This window comes from Diabrotica undecimpunctata, chromosome 7 (genome assembly GCF_040954645.1).
Source record: "Diabrotica undecimpunctata isolate CICGRU chromosome 7, icDiaUnde3, whole genome shotgun sequence".
Taxonomy (NCBI): Eukaryota; Metazoa; Arthropoda; class Insecta; order Coleoptera; family Chrysomelidae; genus Diabrotica; species Diabrotica undecimpunctata.
In genome coordinates, this window is record NC_092809.1 from 29,938,773 (window position 1) to 29,958,040 (window position 19,268).

The window sequence follows — 19,268 nt, forward strand, 5'->3', positions numbered from 1 at the left end:
TAGTATTTTTCTTTTGGAAAATTTAAGGTTTTTGTCTTATATCCTTTTGTCTAAAAGGCTCAATTAAGAATTGGACCATTTGTTCTTGATTTACTTTGCATCTTTAGGAGGTTCTTTCCTTCCTGCATAAGCATAGTGACTTAAAATGTTACATATTTCCTTTATTTCGTATTATTTAGTACACAGTTTCCTAATTTCTAATTTATTTTTGAAAATCAAGATGAAAAAAAATGTTGGTGGACTGTTTCTATTTTAATGAATTTCATGATAAATAAAAATTATTATTAAAATTATTGAGATTTTTAATCAAATTATTAATTAGATTTTTATTGTACCTCCGGGTTCTTATTTGAATTCAGAAGTACCTTTGTTTTTAGATAGTATTCAATAATAAGCAGTAGTAAAAGGAAATAAAGAAAATTCGGATTTGTTCGATACAATTAAATATAATGTTAAAATCCCTCGGAAAAATTATTACACGTATAAACAATTCACTTATAGAAATATAAATATTGGCTGGAAATATCCTTGTCTACGATTATCGATATGAATAATAACTTGTTTGTACTTACAACAAACACTGCAAAACTTAAACTGTAACTTCTCCCAATCAGCATTCATAGATCAGAACTGCTAACACTTGTTTTAAACTCTTACAAAAGAAAAAATTACTTTTACACCGTTCACAACTACCGGCACTAAATTACTTCTCAGGATTCGATGTTCTTCCTTCTAAGGTCAGCAATAGATAAATATTCTTCTCGGCTTTCTAAATCAAAATCAAATCAAATATCCAAATTTCTCCTTCGACCCTCATTTGTTCAACCAATGGTCTTTCAGTCCTTCAAAATCAAACCAAATACCCGAATTCTCAAAATTGGCTTTTAACTTCACACTTTATTTTGTGTTCGATAAACAAAATAACAATCGACCTCAATAATTAGCTTTTTACAAATTTTATTGAGTTTTTAAATTTAATACGAGATACCAAACCACTGATCGCTTTTGTTCATTTAAATCGGTGAGAAACAGGTAGGCGGTTTTCCTCATGACTTTTGCTAACGAAACAAATTTGTTTATTTTATATATTTTAAAACTAATACTATCTAATATTCTAAATTCAACCATTCACCACTACCTTTTTGTTCTTAATCTTGTAAATTTTAGAACCTTGGCAAAGACATGGGTTACCTGCCGAAACGCGGATTTCAATGGCACAATAAAATCTAGTGCGAAAAGAATAATATTGTAGTATAAGTAGTGCCGACGATATAGTTAGTAGGTTTTCGTTTTCATTCGAAGGCCTTTTACCAACAAAATCTAAAATTCACAAAATTATTTTTAAATTTGTTGGTTGTGTCAAGAATTATAGAAAATGGTGATGGTGTTTTGTGAGGACATGATAGAATGCACTAATCGTGACGAAGATTTCATGAAAAAAATCTTGTTTAAAGATGAGTCTTTTTCTTTAACTGGCCCTCACAATCCATTTGTTACCGTAGGGTACTCCATATAACATAGATACATAAGTGTTCCTTACAAAACACAATACCGTCAAAAAATCAACATCTGGGCTGGTATTGTAGATGACAACGTAACGCCCTTTTTTTATTGTGGGCACTTTGCGTCTTCGTAAATAACTAGAGATCTCCTTAGAAATCCCAAAATTCCAGCTGTGGGAGCATTACCGATTAATATGTATGACATTTGGTTGCAGCAAGAGACTGCTGTCCAGCTCACAATGCACGGGAGGTGTCAGATTTTTTAATTTTCAGACAAGTTATTAGTACAAAAGGTACCATAAAAATGCCATCTTGCTCTCCTGATCTTGCACCTTTGGACTTTTTCGTATGGGGTTATGTGAAGCAACAAATTTATCGACATTAGCATGAATGTGCCGGGAATTTAGACTAATTGCGGCAAAAAATCATTCAGGTCTTTCAAAGTATAACACCCGAAATGTCGAACACCCAAAGGCAATTATACAATAGATTGGGCTGAATGTGGTGGACTTTTTGAAAATTTAATTTAAAATCGTTTTAATTAAAAATATAAAATTGTTATTTTTTAGAATAAATTGATTTAATTTATGCCATTTTTTATGAATTGAGATTAAAGAAACTGTTGATTTAATCTAAGATATGACCCTGCATTTAAATCTTGTAATCACATCGTTGAAATACTTCCCCAGACCATCTAAAAAGTAAACTTTCTTTCGGCAACAATGTACAGACAAGACTGCCCATAGTGCTTACGTGTCTATCACAGACATGTAGTATGTTATTCTCTTGGACATATTATAAGTCTATATAATATTTTTTCTCAGTACGTTGTCTTAATGCCCTGTAGTCGTATTATATATATATATATATATATATATATATATATATATATATATATATATATATATATATATATATATATATATATATATATATATTGTTATGATGTGTTGTTTGTTTGAATGATGAGCAATGAGTATTTTTAATAATATAGGGTTTTTATCGCGGTTCTCAAAGAATTAGTTTGTAAGTACATTTTTAAATTATCTTTATTATAACTATTATGAAACACACATATATATCTAACCTAGCCAATGTAAATTTAAAATACACTATCTTTTAATTGATATTCTTATAAAACTAATTAAATTCTATAGACAATGTAAAATTTAAACAAACTATCTTCAAAATTGAAATTGTTATGACACTAACTAAATTATATTAACAAAATTTTGTACCTTTCTTTCACTGAATGCCTAAATGAACTGTTTTCCACTATATAGATTCTAATCACCACTGAATGTCTTCGTACTTCGGTTATCCTTGTTTTTGTGAAATTACTTTTTCCAATTATCAACTTCTACCAATTTAAGATATATTTTTCTTCACCAGCATTTATAAACCACCAAGCAAACCAGCAAAACAGCATTTATATTTATTCTTCTTTTCAATATACCAATATCCAATTATTATAAGTTGATTTATACTAATCTCCAATCATAATATAATTTTAATTTCTTCCAATATTCTTCTACTATACTTTTTTAATCTTCAATAATTATTTGTGTATAATTATAAATGTGCATAATTTTAATCTTCCTTTAACTCACTATATTAAACAATTGGATTATTTGTAACTGATTGACTAATTGAATGGACTGGACGGACTTTCTTACTAAACTGCTTGACTGACTTACTAAAACTGTGAACAATTGACTTCACTAACTAAATGTGTCTATCTTCTACTAACTTTCATAATAAACTGCACTCATAGGAACTGTAACTCATAACTGATCGATTCTAATCCAAATCACCGGTATTTATATCTTTTCGGATGTTCCAGAACCATCTGGTAAGAAATCATGTTCTATTTAGTTCTATTTCTTCTATATGGATGTTCTCGAAAAAAATATCTGTTCAATCCACCGACATAATCATTATTCCAGAATGTTCCAACATAAACAAAGATCAAATTCTGCATTCTGGAGAATTCGTTAATGTTCTATTGATAATTTTGTTGACATTTAGGCTTTTCAGATCAGAATAAACATTTAAATCATTAAATATATATAAATTAAACATTTTAAACTAACATTATTATTATAACCCCACTTTATATTCCTAAAATTCTTAATTTCTGTCAGTCACTTACTGTATAGTTGGTTGCCTATGCACATGGCTCACTTAAATATATTTACAACATTAAAATACAACTTTTTACAATTATTATATGCTAATTTCTTAAAATTGCCCTCACATAAATAATTTTTATTAAATTCTCTAGTATATAACTTATTAAAATAACCAAATATCTAATATTATCTAATGTGTAACTTATAAATTAATTTTTTAAATAATATCATTTCAATATATATATATATATATATATATATATATATATATATATATATATATATATATAATAATAATTCTCATCTTTTAAATCTGTTATATAATTAGTAAAAGTGCACATTTTGAAATACAGGTTGAATGAAAAGATTGCGTTAAAACAAAATCAACCGTCGTCGTGGAAATTTTACAGAAAAGTAGTTTATTGTTTAACCGTTACCGTAATTAATTTTTTATAGCTTCATTTTTCTGTTTGTTCCTGCAATAAAGTGATATTAAAATTGGGTTGTGTACTTCTCCATTGAGCATTTTTGGATCTACGAATTAAATTCACTGACTCCCGGACGATAAATAATCCAAACTAAGCCGATTTAAAGTTGGCGTTTCCGTTCGACAGAAAATTGGCTTCAAAGTGCCGTGAATTACAGATACGAATTTAGCATCAACTATTCATGAATTTAATTTAGTCTAATCTGCATTAGGAAAAGGGATAATTAAATTGACGAAAGGTTGATAACTTGAAAACAAGTTTAGAAAATAGTTAAACTATAATAAAAGTAATAATTTTGTAAAGAGTAATTCATATCTTTCACCTCCCAACACATGATCCAAGTATTGTATTTTCCTCCATTTGATCGTGCTTAGTAGTTCTTTTTTTTTTCTCATGCTCCGAAGTACCTCATTATTGGTACCTTTTTGTATCCATGGAATTCTCAGCATGTCTGAATATACAGGGTGCATTAGGAAAAGGGATAATTAAATTGACGAAAGGTTGATAACTTGAAAACAAGTTTAGAAAATAGTTAAACTATAATAAAAGTAATAATTTTGTAAAGAGTAATTCATATCTTTCACCTCCCAACACATGATCCAAGTATTGTATTTTCCTCCATTTGATCGTGCTTAGTAGTTCTTTTTTTTTCTCATGCTCCGAAGTACCTCATTATTGGTACCTTTTTGTATCCATGGAATTCTCAGCAGGTCTGAATATACAGGGTGTCTCATAATTAATTGGACATTAGCTAATGGATGATAGCTGACATCAAAATAAAGCGTTTGAGCTCAAATTGCTTAGGCCAAATGTTGCTAGTTTTCGTTCTACAGGGTGATTCATTAATATTTTTTTTATATTATTTTTAGGAATATATTGAAAACTATTTAACCGATTTAAGTAAAATATGATATCTTGCTATTATTTAATATGCTTAATATGAAAATGATATTAGTTTTACCATTGACACCACGTGGCGCCACCTATTATAACATTGGTTCATTAATGTGGCCATAATTTTTTTGTCCGCCCTGTATAAACATTCTAGGAAGAAAACATGAAATAACATTCTATTCTACACAAAAAAGATATTCTTGTTTAAAATCAAACAAGGACACCGTTTTCGAAATAAACGTATTTTGTTAATGATACGCATGTCTGTATTTAATTTTTCGCAAAACAAACAGGTCCCTAGGTATGCTTTGAACTTAATGGCAACGTCAAGTCGTAACGACCAATTTATTTATTATTAGTTGTCAAAGTGCAGTGCGAGTTATTATTTGTCAAAGTGCTACTCAGTTTTTTATAAACCACTTAAGACAAAGGTAAAATACCACGTCATAGTGAATTTTCTAATGTAGAAATTCGCGATATGATCTGTTTGTATGCCCAGGAAAATTTTTTTCCTCGTAAAGCAGCTCAACGCTATTTCGAACTTTATTCTAATAGAAGGCAACCAAACCATAAAACTATTAGATCATTGTTCGACAGATTAGGCGAAACAGAGTCATTTCATCCCAACAACAGGAATGCTGGAAGACCGAGAGTAATTGATGCGGATATGGAGGATGAAATTGTTGTGCATGTTGCAGAAGATCCAGAAACCAGTACAAGGCTTGTTTCTGCGGCCAGTGGTATAAGCAAATCTACGGTGTCACGAATAATACGGACAGAAAATCTGTATCCGTATCGTTTTACTCCAGTACAGAATCTTTTACCACAGAATTTTCCAGCAAGGCTCCGATTTAGTCAGTTTATGATAGGGCGACATTTAGACGATCCAATGTTTTATAATAAAATTTTATTTACCGATGAAGCCACATTTACTAGAAGAGGTGTGTTTAACTGGCGCAATAGCCATACCTATGCGACAGAAAATCCTCATGCATTTCAAGAACATAATTTTCAACACGAGTTTTCCATAAATATCTGGTGTGGCATATTTGGGGATTCTATTGTAGGACCATTCGAATTACCAACTAGGCTTGACGGAGTAATGTATCTAAATTATTTGAGAGAAGATTTACCAACTCTTTTAGAAGACATACCTCTAAATTTACACCTTAGAAAACCCTTAGATTTAAACCCTGCATTAGCTATGACGAACTACCGAATTTATTATGTTTATGCTAGTTCCGTTGATCTTGATTCCACCTTGGACCTCGTCTAATGCTTTTCGAAAAAAGCAGTCTGTTTCGAAATCCGAATTGAGTATCACTCATCTGAAACTCACATTTCTTGTACAGTTGTGGTCTAGCAAAATTAAGTCAATTTGATTTCTAAAAATTCTACCTTTGTCTGCAGGTGATTTCCAAGTGTATAGCCTTCTGGCATGTTGTTATCTGGCAATGTATCTTCCTGACGAGTCAGTGGTCTCGTCCACACATATGTAAAAGTAATTATTACCTATTTCGGCTTTTGTGTTGTGGATAACTAAGGAGTATAACAAATTGACATTATTTCTCTTTAGAGTTCGTTCAATGGGAATGTTTTGTTTGCAATATTTTTTTAAAAAAGAAGAACTAAAGTTTTCATTAGATAATTTTGAAAGCGGTATATTAGAAGATACTAATGCACGACACAAGTCTTCGTTAAAAGTTTCTTGTTTGGTTTGTTATTTGGAACTTGACTGAAAGCACTTGGACACTTTGAATAAATCAAATAAAAATCGGTGTAGTAATCTTGAAAATGTCAAGAAATGACTGTGCAAGAAGGAAGAACCCCCAAATATTCACAAGAGGCTCTTGGTCTTTTCTGTTTACATTTAAAGAAAAAATACTGTGAGCATAAGTCAAAAACACTTAATTAATTAAGTCCACTATATGATATGTTTTTGTTTTTAGCAAAATTAAATCAAACTATGCTATTGTTAGAAAAAAAATGTTAGCGACCTTTCAGTAGACTATTAAATGATTTGAATTTTAAATAGGTATCCTATTTTTTATCGCAAGGAGTTTAAAAAATGCTTGAAAAAGAAAAAATACATCAATTTATTGCGAACTAGTCTTGTGTCGGTACTTTTCTTTAACATAATCTCCAATTTTAAAATCTTTGTTTGTACCACCGTCTATAATTTTAAAATAAAATAAAAAATAATACGTATGTACTTACGATTTTGCCACAACATGAGCATAAACCTTATCCATATCAATAGATAGCTCTTTGTAAGGTTTCATCCAAGTTGAAACATTGCTTATTTTCGGCATTTTCAAAGCATAATAATTATTCACAATTATTGAATATAATTGTAAATATATTGGAGAAAAAGAAATACACGTTGTTTACGCCTCCAATTTTACAAAAAAAAAGTGAAACCAAGTGAAACTGACCGTCAAAATAAAAATTTTTACCTAGGGACATAAACTGGCACACACAAACCCTTAATTCCAGGACAAAACTATAAGCCGCTGTCTTTTATTAGTTACTATACCAAGAATTTGAATACCAAGTGATTATAAAACAAAATTAAATATTGTCACTTTCATGCTATCTGTAAGTTTGAATATAAAAATATATAGTTAACACCAAATTTTCAAATTATATGCACTTTATGCTTACTTTTATAAAAATATGCAAAATTTGACATTTTTGCATTTTTTATGCATTATATGCAAAATATGCAATTTGCATATTTGCCTAAGTCTATTTATCATAGTTCAGGTCGGAAATGATGAGAGCTTTATTCCCGACGCAAGCTTATTTAATTCGCCCACAAAGAGTAAAGACAATTATTACGGAAATATGGATGCAAATATTCTTGAAGAATGGTTTGAAGAGAATTTGTTAAAAGAATTATAGTATAGTAACTCTCGGTGCCGGTCATAACCTATGGAGCGAAAACTATGACTCTAACCAAGACTACGGCTACGAAATTTAGAGTGGCACAGAGACAAGTGGAACATGGAACGGTCTATGCTGGGAGTGACGCTTCGGGACCGAAAAAGAAACGAAGATCTGCAAAGAAGGAGGAGTATTGCTGATGTTGTGGAACGCATAGCTGAACTGAAACGGAATTGAGCCGGCCATGTAGCGAGAATGCATGACTCACGATGGACGAGCAAAATGACACATTGGAGGCCAAGAGCAGACAAACGTAATAGAGGAAGACCACCTACACGTTGGGCTGACGACATCACGAAAAATTGGCAACAAAGAGCACAAAATCGCAAACAATGGAGGAGTTTAAGAGAGGCCTATGTCCAGCAGTGGACGTGATAAATGAAGGCTGGATAATGATGATGATGAGTATAGTATAGAACACTGAATGATTACTATATTTAAAATGTCATTAATAAAATAAATTTTATTGTGTGTAATAAATTAGGTATATATAAATGTTATATTGATTTCATTTTCTTTTACCAAAACAAAATCCAACATTCTTACTGAATATAAAATATATGAAATTAAATTATTACTTTTCAAGTATTGGAATTAAATTTGAAATTTTAAAAATTGTTTGAGGTTCACTGATCATTAGTGATCATCGCTTAATTACAATGTACCATTATATAACACACAATTGTTTTCTGTTTTTAAATTACAAATAAATAAATGTAATAAAAATATGTATAAATATTTTTCTTAGTGTACGTAACCCTGACTCACTGATTTATATAAGGGGTAGTATTATAATTATCGATTTCCCTTGTCTAGTGTACAATCGCGTGACTATTTTTTAAGGGGTTGTGTGACCATTTAGGAATATATTCGCGTGTATGTATGATAGGTGCATTCTTTGTTAGTATACAAACTGTACTTCAGTTGAGGTTTTAATCGATGAGAGTGATAATGCGGAATTAGTGCAGTTTGCAATAATATTGTGGATTACTTAACTATGGTTTGTTATAGTGATATAAAAGAGTAAGCAACTCATTCTAAATTAGTGAATATATTAGAAAATAGTTTTCATATTAGTATTTTTATATTAGTAATAGTGTTAAGTCGGAACAGCAATAAACGGTTGATAAGTTTTACAAAGAATATTTTGACATTAAAAATTGTAAATATTAAAGTTTCAAAAATAATTTAAGGTGCTTAATAATCACCCGATCTCGATGTAATTCTCACAGCTCATAGGAAATGGTCTAAAAAATTGACATGTATGATAATAAAATATGTTATACCGACTTTTGAAAAAAAAAATTATTACATAAAAAATTAATATTTGGACTTATACACGATTTTAAAAATGTGAAGAAAATTCTAAAGATAATTTAAGACATATTATTACAAAAATTTCCACATTTTTTGAAAGAAACAAGTTTTTTACACTTGATTTGATTTATTATTATTTTTATTGGCGATAAGCCACAATTTTGCTTTAAAAAATCAAAAGTCATAATAATCGTATTTTAAAATAAAATTGTTGCTTATTCCCAATAAAAATAGTAAATTATATTAATAACAGTTGAAGGGTTCGGTGCAAAAACCATTCAACTGCATTTTTTTTATAATTTGTGAAAAGTAAATAAAAACGTTCCAATATGGTTATTTGTAGGAATTTTTTGTCGAAAAAATACTAATTATAGGTATTGGTATTAGAAAATAATTTAATACCAAACCGATAACAAAATATTGTTTTCAGACTTCGACAAAAAAAATTTAAGTTGTGGAGTTGACTGTTTTTTATACCTAACCTCCAAAAGGTACACAAATAAAGCAACATTATTGCGTTTAGCATGTATTTATCATAAAATAAAAACCAACTTTATTTTTTACTCAGAACTCTAAAAAACAAGAAAAATAATAGAAATCATACTAGAAATCTTCAGTTTTAACCTCGTCACTGTCCTGTTCTTGTTCTTGCTGTTTTTATCTTTTATATCTTTTATACTCCGATATATCGATATCGTGTTTCACATTATCGTTGCTTCTAGGATTCAATATATTTTCCAACGAATAAATGATTGTCATTTTTTAGTAAACTACGAAACATGTAATTAAAACCTTTTCAGAAAAGGAGTCGCTTATCTAATAGTTTCCGTGCACATTTTCCGATTTTTCTCAATATGTTATTTGCATAACTTGTTGTTCCAGATGGTATATTATCAAGTTTCATATCTAACCCACTCGATTTTTCATTCATGTTTTGAAGTCTGCGCTAATGTATTTATTTAATAATAATTATAGAATATCCGTTCTATGACTTGTTTAGACTGAAAATACTTCAAAATACTCTTTTATAATGAAAGTGCAATACATTTTATGTGTCGCTTGGGTAAAAAAGCATTGTAAGATAATTTTCAAATTGTGTTTGTAAAATAAAGTTAAATAATAATATTTTGATCGTAAATTGGTTCTATTGAGAATGGTACGTTGAAACTGAAACCATTCGTGAACGTCGTGAACATTTAGAAAATATCATTTCTGCTTGAACTAGTATATTACTGGTTATATATGCATTAATTATTCTTGATTACTTCTTTTATAGTTCCTACAATCGGTTGCGAAATAAATGTACTCTTATTTCGAACACTGTCTGCATTCATAACAATCCATCTTCAGTATACAACAATTGCATATTTGAATCGTAACACTGCATTATGCAATTACAATCTGTTAAAGGCTTATCTGGCATCTATAACTTATTTTGGTATAAGTAATCCACAAACATTTTTTTTTAGTGTGACGGAAACTCACCAGGTGGCCGAAGCACAGCAAGAGAAAAATGCACGTCTTCGCGAAGCCTTCGGGATCTCAGAGTACTTCGTGGATGGCAGCAGCTTCGACCCCGATCGCCAAGCCAAAGAGAAACTCGCGAAAAGTGTCGCTATACAGGAACGAGAAAGACTGAAAGCTTTGGAAAGGGACAAACAGAACGAGACAGACAAAGCGGACGTTCGGAAATACCAGCTAGTACACACACCTAGTCCGGAACCGGACGCTGATGATGATATAGAAAAGGAAAAGGATGGGAAAAAGAAGAAGAAAAAGTCCAGGGAAAGGTAAGTTGCGATTCGGAATAATTTTTAACTGTGTCGTATTTTGTGTGCATGCTATTTTTTAGACGGCAAAAATAGATTCCTCAGCTTTGGTAAAAGTTTCGATATTAAATGGTAGCATCAATCATACACTTTTTAAAAATACTTCCTTATACAGGGTGGTCCTTAAGTAATTGTACAAAAAGAAACAGTAGATTCTACAATTTAAAATATTACGATTTAAGCCAAATTGCTTTAATAAAATGTTGATATTAAGAAAGATACAGGGTGTTAATTTAAAATTTTATTTTTCGCTATAACTTTCATGTTTGTAAACATTTATGTATAAAAATTTACAATTGGGTTCTTTTAAATATGAGAAATTGTAATTCAATGCACACTTTGATGTAACTGATAGAGGGCGCCACATATGTGGTATAAATTTGCACTTAACTTTTTTGCTCTTTAAGTTACCTGTATTTGGGATAAAAAATATTAAAAGATACATTATTTTAAGAAAAAAAAAGGTATACCTGTTAATAACTTCAAAACTGAACAGTTTTCGAGATAATCGCATTTTACAAATCAGCTGCATAATTCTGATTTAAGGCAATTACTCCAGGCAACTAAGAAAAAATAGATGAAAAAAATTATACTTCTGAATTTTGGTATAAAATACCTTTAACTAAAGTTAATAGTTAACGAAATATTAAATAAAATAAATATATTAGCAGGATAATTAATAATAGGATTTGACAAAATAACAGAATAATAGGATTTTACATCAAACATTTTACGTTTTATGTTAAATTAAAGTCATAATCAAAACATTTTGTTTACAAACCAAATTAAGAAAAAGTTAAACTAAATAACATAACTTTTTGTCAAAGTTAGTGTTCGATATGTCCACCATTTTCTTTAATTCATTTGTCAATATATTCCATAAAAGATTGTCTCATATTAAATAGCATCATTGATTCTACTACAGTATTATGCACTAAATACTGCAGCAGAAACTGCTGCAGTATTTATTTCTTCCCATAGTTGGTTGTGAATGTTCATGGAATTCTTATAGACACGTTGTTTTAATGCGCACCATACACCAAAATCAAACGGATTAAATTCTGGGCTACGTGGTGGCTATAATGTATAATGGATGAATATATTCTTTTGGATACATATCCAAATCTTATGGTATATTATGGAACTACATCTTATTTGTCGCAGAGGTTAAATAATGTATTAAACTATGATGTATCTCGTTCATTGGTTACTTATATACACACGGAATAACCTATCGATGACATTACTTATTTATATGATTACGTTACAGCTTACGAGTAACTATAATTACATCTCGAACAAATGATTATGATTTACTAATGAACTAATATTATGCTGAACTAAATTGCCTGTGTGTTTACTATATTTATAACAATATCGGTTATTAGGCCAAAGATGATGTTTTTGTAAAAATGCTGATTCTTTAAGGTTAGATTTGTAGCAAAAGTATTATGAAACAAGACACATATATAATATTCAATACCTGTGCTCTACTTTCTATTTGTCCTAATAAAAATGGGTAAACAATTTACGTAATGAATAATAAGTATTCTTTTCGGATTTTTTATGAATTAAATAATTACATCAATATATCACCACATTGCCAAGGAATATGACTACCACGACGTTCAGAAAAGTTGTATTTAAGTATGTTCTAACTGCCTTTTTCCTAGAACGTGGTGGTGTACCATCTTGCATAAACCACATATTTAGGGTTTTCAGAATTTTACAATAGAGAAAAGTAATACAACGCCATTATAGAAACTTAAAAAGCGATAGAAAAGGGAAATTGTAAACATGATGACGGCCAACGTCTGAATACGGTCACGGCACCTAAAGAAGAAGATTAAGAATCTTTTCTCCAATAAGACATTTAGCACTCATAACAAAGCATTTTGTGATGTTACATTATCATCTTTGAGTTGTTTTAATAAGAATAAACTATTAATTATGCTTATCTACAGGTATTCAGTGCTTTACCGCACAAATATCAAACTAGGAATTATTATGCAGTTGACTTATAAAATGCGATTATCTCGAAAACGGTTGAATTTTCAGGTTATTAACAAGTATACCTTTTATTTGTAAAAATAATGTATCTTTAATATTTTTTAACACAAATAGAGCTAACTTAAAAAGCCAAAAAAATTAAGCCCAAATGTGGCGCCCTCTATTAGTTACATTAAAGTATGTATAAAATTATAATTTATCCTACTCAAAAGCATCCAACTGTAAAATTTTGTCCTAAAATATTTACAATCGTAAAAGTTATAGTGAAAAAAAAATTTTAAATTTCCACTTTAACACCCTGTATCTTTCTTAATATCAACATTTAATTAAAGCAAGTTGGCTTAAATCGTAATATTTTGAAGTGCAGAATCTACGGTTTCTGTTTGTACAATTACTTAAAGACCACCCTGTATTATGATAACTTTAAAATATTTTTAGTAGTTTTTCCTACCATTCTGAACATATCAAAACAAAAAGTTCTTTTAAGCATCTAGATGTTTTAAATCAGGGTTTAGATGAAGTACGAAGTCATCTTCTCCATGAACATATTAATTATTGACATATTGTCATACATATTTATGACTAAATCGGCAAGTAGGTTCTGCTGCGTTAAAACGAGGATGGTGGCGATTATATGGGTTTTTGAACTTTAATAGTTCTCGAAAATACTCGTCTATTGCCGATCAAATGCTATCTGATTACCAACAGTGTTGTACGAGAGAAGATTACAAACTATGTCTCTACTTTAAATATGTTAAAAATGTGACATTCAAAAGAATTCCTTCTATGTGTAGTTGTAACATTAATTCACGTATAAGAAAATGTACCCAAAATTTTTGAAGATTCAAAATCATACCATTCTAACGAATTATTATTACGTACTTAACATTAATCACATTTCAAGTATAAATACAACTGTAATTACAAAAATTAACAATATTCAATGCTGTAAGAAAAATATAATTTCACCGTTGACAATTCTAGAATAGAAATTATTCAATAGAAGAAATCATTCGGAAAATAATTCTAGTAAGCCATATCAAAAATAATAATCTTACCAGTGCTGACATACGGGTCCGAAACATAGACCATCTCCAAAGCAGATCAAAACACCTACTCGTTTTTGAACGAATGATCCTGAGTGGTATATTTGGAGATATCTGTGAAAATGGTATCTGGAAAGGACTTGATATCTCTTATAAAATATAAAGACTAGATTGGCATGACATCGAGCACAACCACAACATAGCAAGCCTTCCAGTCGAATTCTTTTACTACATGTTGAAGGTAGACTTGGACCAAAACTTGGAAGAATGGTGTGGATTAGAAGGCTTGGAAAGGTTGAGGCTCTAGGATAGTAGCACCAGCGATGATGATGTAATGAAGATATCAAAAATTATAATACATATACAGCAAATATTACAACTAGGAATGCACTAATAAATGTTTTAAACTCTTTAGTTTAAAATGAAATTTTGTATACCGCCACACGCTTAACAAAACAAAAACGCAATAATTGTTTTTAAATGCTGTTTCAGTTTAGTGTTTTAGCCTCAACGCGTTTTAATTTTGCTTGTTCTTTTCTGTTTTTAATACTCCTATTTAATTTTTTATTTAGTTTGCAGTAAAATTAATAGCTGAGCAATTTCCATATAATTAGGAAAAACTTTGCAAACTAAGTCTTTGTTTATTATGATCATATGGATTTTGCTTTACAAGGATATTAACGTAACTTATGATGATTGTTTGATAAATACCTGAAACAGTATAATATATTTTGTATATTCTGCTCATAATTTGACGATTCCACACGCAGTTAAGATAGTGACATGATAAACCCAATAGTTACTTCGGATATAAATGAAACGTTGAAATTGAAGTATTTTTGGGTTAAATATAATACCTAGAAAAAGTCTGATGAGTATTAATGTGTCCTTACTTGTTTCCTAATTTCACTAATGTTTGTATTTTGAGAACGATTTCCGAAGTGAAAATTGAAACGTCAATAAACGTATTTTAACCTTTAATTGTGGCTTATTCCCATTTAAATAGTAATTTACTTGTTTCCTGTTTATTTTCAACGCTGCATCTTACTCTGTTAAAATCGTTCGTTTAATCTCGTTTCTAGGTCGACCTGTGCCTCTTTTTCCAATTGGTCATTTATCTTGGTGACTTAACTACACTGTATTCTGCCATTCTATTAATTTTCTAATTTCCTATCTATCTTGCACCTACTCATGTATGTTGTATATTCTGCACGTATTTCTGATCTCATTACTCCTTGCTTTGACCATTAATTATTGTTATTCCACCACCTGTTACTCTTCTTAGGTTTCTGATTTCATTTGTTTCTAAGTATCTTTAAGTTGTGCTAGTTTCACGTCTTGTTTTCGTGGTGCACTTAAAGACAGATCGGATTACATATTTATACATGCAGGTTTTTGTTTCTATTTTTAGGTGTTTGCTTCTCCATGTTGTGTAGTTGAGGAAACCCGATGGTCTGCTTACACGTTTTTCATTTGTTCGCTCACTCCTTCCTTAATATTATTATTATTTGATAATTTGATTCCAAGATTTTTAAATTTCATTACTTGGAGATGGTAAATTCCAAAGGAGCCGTTTGGGATCGTAAGCATGCAGTTACAAACAATATATTCGGCTGATTCGTCTGCATTTTCGCAAAATCTGCATTTTACAGAGATATCTAAGTGATTAGAATCCAGTGAAAGCAACTGTTATTGGTCTGATTTCAGTCTTCTGAAGCTCTAAGAGTAGTTTACTTAGCGGTCCAAAAATTTTAATAACTTTTTTGCTGACCTTAGGCTTGGAATATGTTCCAGCACGTCCTCCATTGTGCTGCTTTTTGGTACACCGTAGAATGACTTTGTCCTATCAAATGAGTGATCCTTTACCAAGGCTATCATCAATCTCAGTACCAACAACTCGTTTATGCCCATGCGCCCATGACAAAGTTAGGTGTTGGTGTTAGTAGTTAGTTGGTCATCCTTCGCAGGTTACTTCAGGACTGTTTGCAGTTCCTACAGACTTAAGTTGTACACTTCAGATCCTTCAGTGTAGGTTGTCTGAGGCAATACATATTTTGGACGAGTTGAAGCGTTTGTTTTCAGGCACTCTTTAGCACAAAAATCGATTGCTAGCAATTGTGCTCAAAATATTGTAGGCTTATTTTCGAAGGCTATTGTCTGGTAACAGTCTAGTCTTAGGACCAGTGACTCCTGTTCCTTCTCTCTCCTATGGTGTGGATCCATAAGTAAAATATGCAGAGGTTTCTCTTGAAATTTCATTTTTGTGTTAAGACATACTTAATGTTTATGATTATATTTTGTATGAGTTCTATATCTTGTTTTGTAGACACAATGTCTGTGAGCGTCATCATGATTGTATTGTTTCAATTCTTAAAATCTCCAGATGTCTAATAAGATCGCCGGGTTTTAGATACGCAGCCCGTTAGTTAGCCTAAAAGTACTTTCTAGAGCGATCATTCTTACATGTATATATAAAGGAAGGTCTACTATTTTCTCTAAGGCTTAGATCTCATTGCAGTCTTGATTCCCACACAGACGAATATTTCTACTTTTGTAACTATGTTATTGCCTTTTGCTGCATTATTCTGTTTCAACAAACCAGCGTAACATAAGTAACTATGCGTCTGACAACTGTTTTATATGCTATGAGTTTATATGTCAGACCCTATGTTTCGCCATAAAGCCTACAGCACAACCTGAATGCTTATTCTACCATTTGGTTTTTAGTCTCAAGTTTGCACCTTATTGGTTATATTTACATTACTAGACTTTGTGTTGTTTCATACTGTTGTTGTTCAGTGTGCTCCATGCTGACCACTTAAAGTTTGCACTACTGGGCATCTTCTCGATAAGTGGGAAGTTGGCAGGTGGGTCGTGCAGGGCCACATCCAGGAATCTGCTACGGGATTTTAACCTTTGGGATTTGCGTTCGGCTCCGATAAAGATGTTTGCTTTGTTTGCTTCGTCAGTTCCATGAATTCGTGAAAACCGACGGCTCTATAGTTTTTCTATTGGAGTTGGGTTCTAGGACTGAACTCTGCATGACTTGTTCAGGATGACATTTTGTTCAACTTTTTTGGCGTTGGTTGAACTGGAACAGACCGATTAGGTGTATTTGCCGTAGAACAGCAGAGCGCACGGGCAGTGGTTCTCAAGACGCCTCTCCACCTGCTATTGTTAACTTTTCTGTTGTCTTACAGTAGTATCTGTATGACATCGACCTGCCTAGTACATGACACCCAGGTACATTGGTGTGTTCGGAAGTGACACCATCCAATCGGACTTAAAGTATCCTGTTTGCTTGGTGGGTGCGGAGATGGAAGGAGCTTACTTGCGTCTTAATTGTATTCTGTAGTAGTTCAACATGATATCGAGTGACTATTCTAATTTGTCCTACACTTCCTTAGATGTACTTTCTTGTGCAGTGATGGCCGAGTCCATCGCGTATATGAACTATTATGTATACTCGGTTGTTGGTTTGTCGTTTTTGTATTTATATTAAAGGGGTTGGGTGCCATGCCGCTGGTTGATCAGTTGCAAACTGTTATTTTTTTTATTTTCGTATCCCTATTTTATGTGCTTTGATTATGTTCATGATTTATCCCGTCTGAACCCAGCCTATCGTAATATGCGATTCTAATCAACTGTGTTTTCTATCTTGTTTAGGATAAGTCTTTTGTACCTTAAAAATATGACATGTAAGGTAGATTGGTCTTATTTTAATGAGTCTGGGTCCTCACCCAGCTTTAAGGCGCTATTACTTCACCTTTTCCCCAAGTTTGAGCATCCTGCAGCTTTTTTATTCTTATTTATTCTTATATTCTTAATTCTAATATTCTAGTTTAAGTTTTTTATTTGTTTCACACAGATCTCGTGTGCTTCTAATTACTTTTGATTTCTGCGATCTTGATCTGGTCTTTGCGTTTAGGTAATAAGCTATTTGATCTGATGTTCCTTTATTGGATTACCCGGTATCAGTGAAGTCACAGTTGAGATTTATGATGCTTGATGAGAATATCTCTTACTACGAAGGTGCCCATCCACTCTGTATCGTCTCGCTGAGTATTTTCATCAGTGCTGTTCCACCTGTTTAAAATGCTGTGTGCAAGGGGTCATATTTTTAATGGTCGTGTCTATGTCCCCTGCGAAATTTTCTCATTTGGACTTTTTGAAGTTATATCTTCTATGGAAGGAATTTTTTTTGTTCTTATTCCTGCGTACCGAGAATTAAAGAGAAATATTCTTAATTAGTAAACAAGAAAGTGCTTTCCATCAGAATAACGTACCTGACAATTCTGCTAACTTGTCTTACTTATCTTTTAACTTCCGCAGCCGCGGAACAACCCAGTAATTGTCTATTTTTTTTTTTCATTTATTTTCACTTAGAGAAGGTCATTATGTGTCCCAGATCTTCTAACTTTTGAGTTTTGATCGTCATCAGAATTTCACATTCCTTCCCCATTCTGCACCGGAATTCGGCATTGGTAACTCCGCCAAATTAGGATATACGTAGGATAAACCTATAATCATCACATCACGTATGATCACATCGATCGAAAGCCTCTAACAGATACAGTTGCAACATTTAATATCAGAAGTCGGCATTTTGTTTTTAACGATATGTCTCGGCTCCTGAAATCGGGTCTCTGATGAATTCTCTTTTATTATTCGTTGTTTAATTTCTGTTTAGTAATCACATTGGCTATTTAGATTGGTGCTGAGATATGTACAATGCTTTTATTAATTGGGCGTTTATGATTGGATGGTTACTAATTGGCATACATTTGATTTTGACCGTTGGATTGTTATTAATGTTTTTGATAATTACCAGGTCTTTGTCATCCATTCCAGTTTCTCTCATTGAAGTTCATAATTTGACGGGTTTTACTCTTCTCTTCCTCGTATTCTGCTCCTCTTAGTGGTTTCTCGTATTTTGTTTTTATATATTTTTTGTGTACGCCTTATAAATGTTTTAAGTAAATCTACCAAACACTTAGCTGTAATCAAAATCCGGCATTACCACTGAATGAATGCCTCTGAAACTCTGAGTGAGAGGGGTAATGTCGCGCACCTTACCATATATGACGCGAGCCGCATATATATA

At 31.4% G+C, this 19,268-nt stretch overlaps 1 protein-coding gene across 3 annotated transcripts in view; it reads left to right on the top strand.

Moving 5' to 3' along the window:
* Srrm234 (Serine-arginine repetitive matrix 2/3/4) overlaps nucleotides 1–19,268 on the top strand; it is an 88,637-nt gene that overhangs the window by 32,397 nt on the left and 36,972 nt on the right. For all 3 annotated transcript variants that reach the window (XM_072536983.1, XM_072536984.1, XM_072536985.1), the window contains exon 4: nucleotides 10,749–11,069. In XM_072536983.1, coding sequence (XP_072393084.1) covers nucleotides 10,749–11,069 — 321 coding nt within the window. The remainder of the gene's footprint in view (nucleotides 1–10,748; nucleotides 11,070–19,268) is intronic.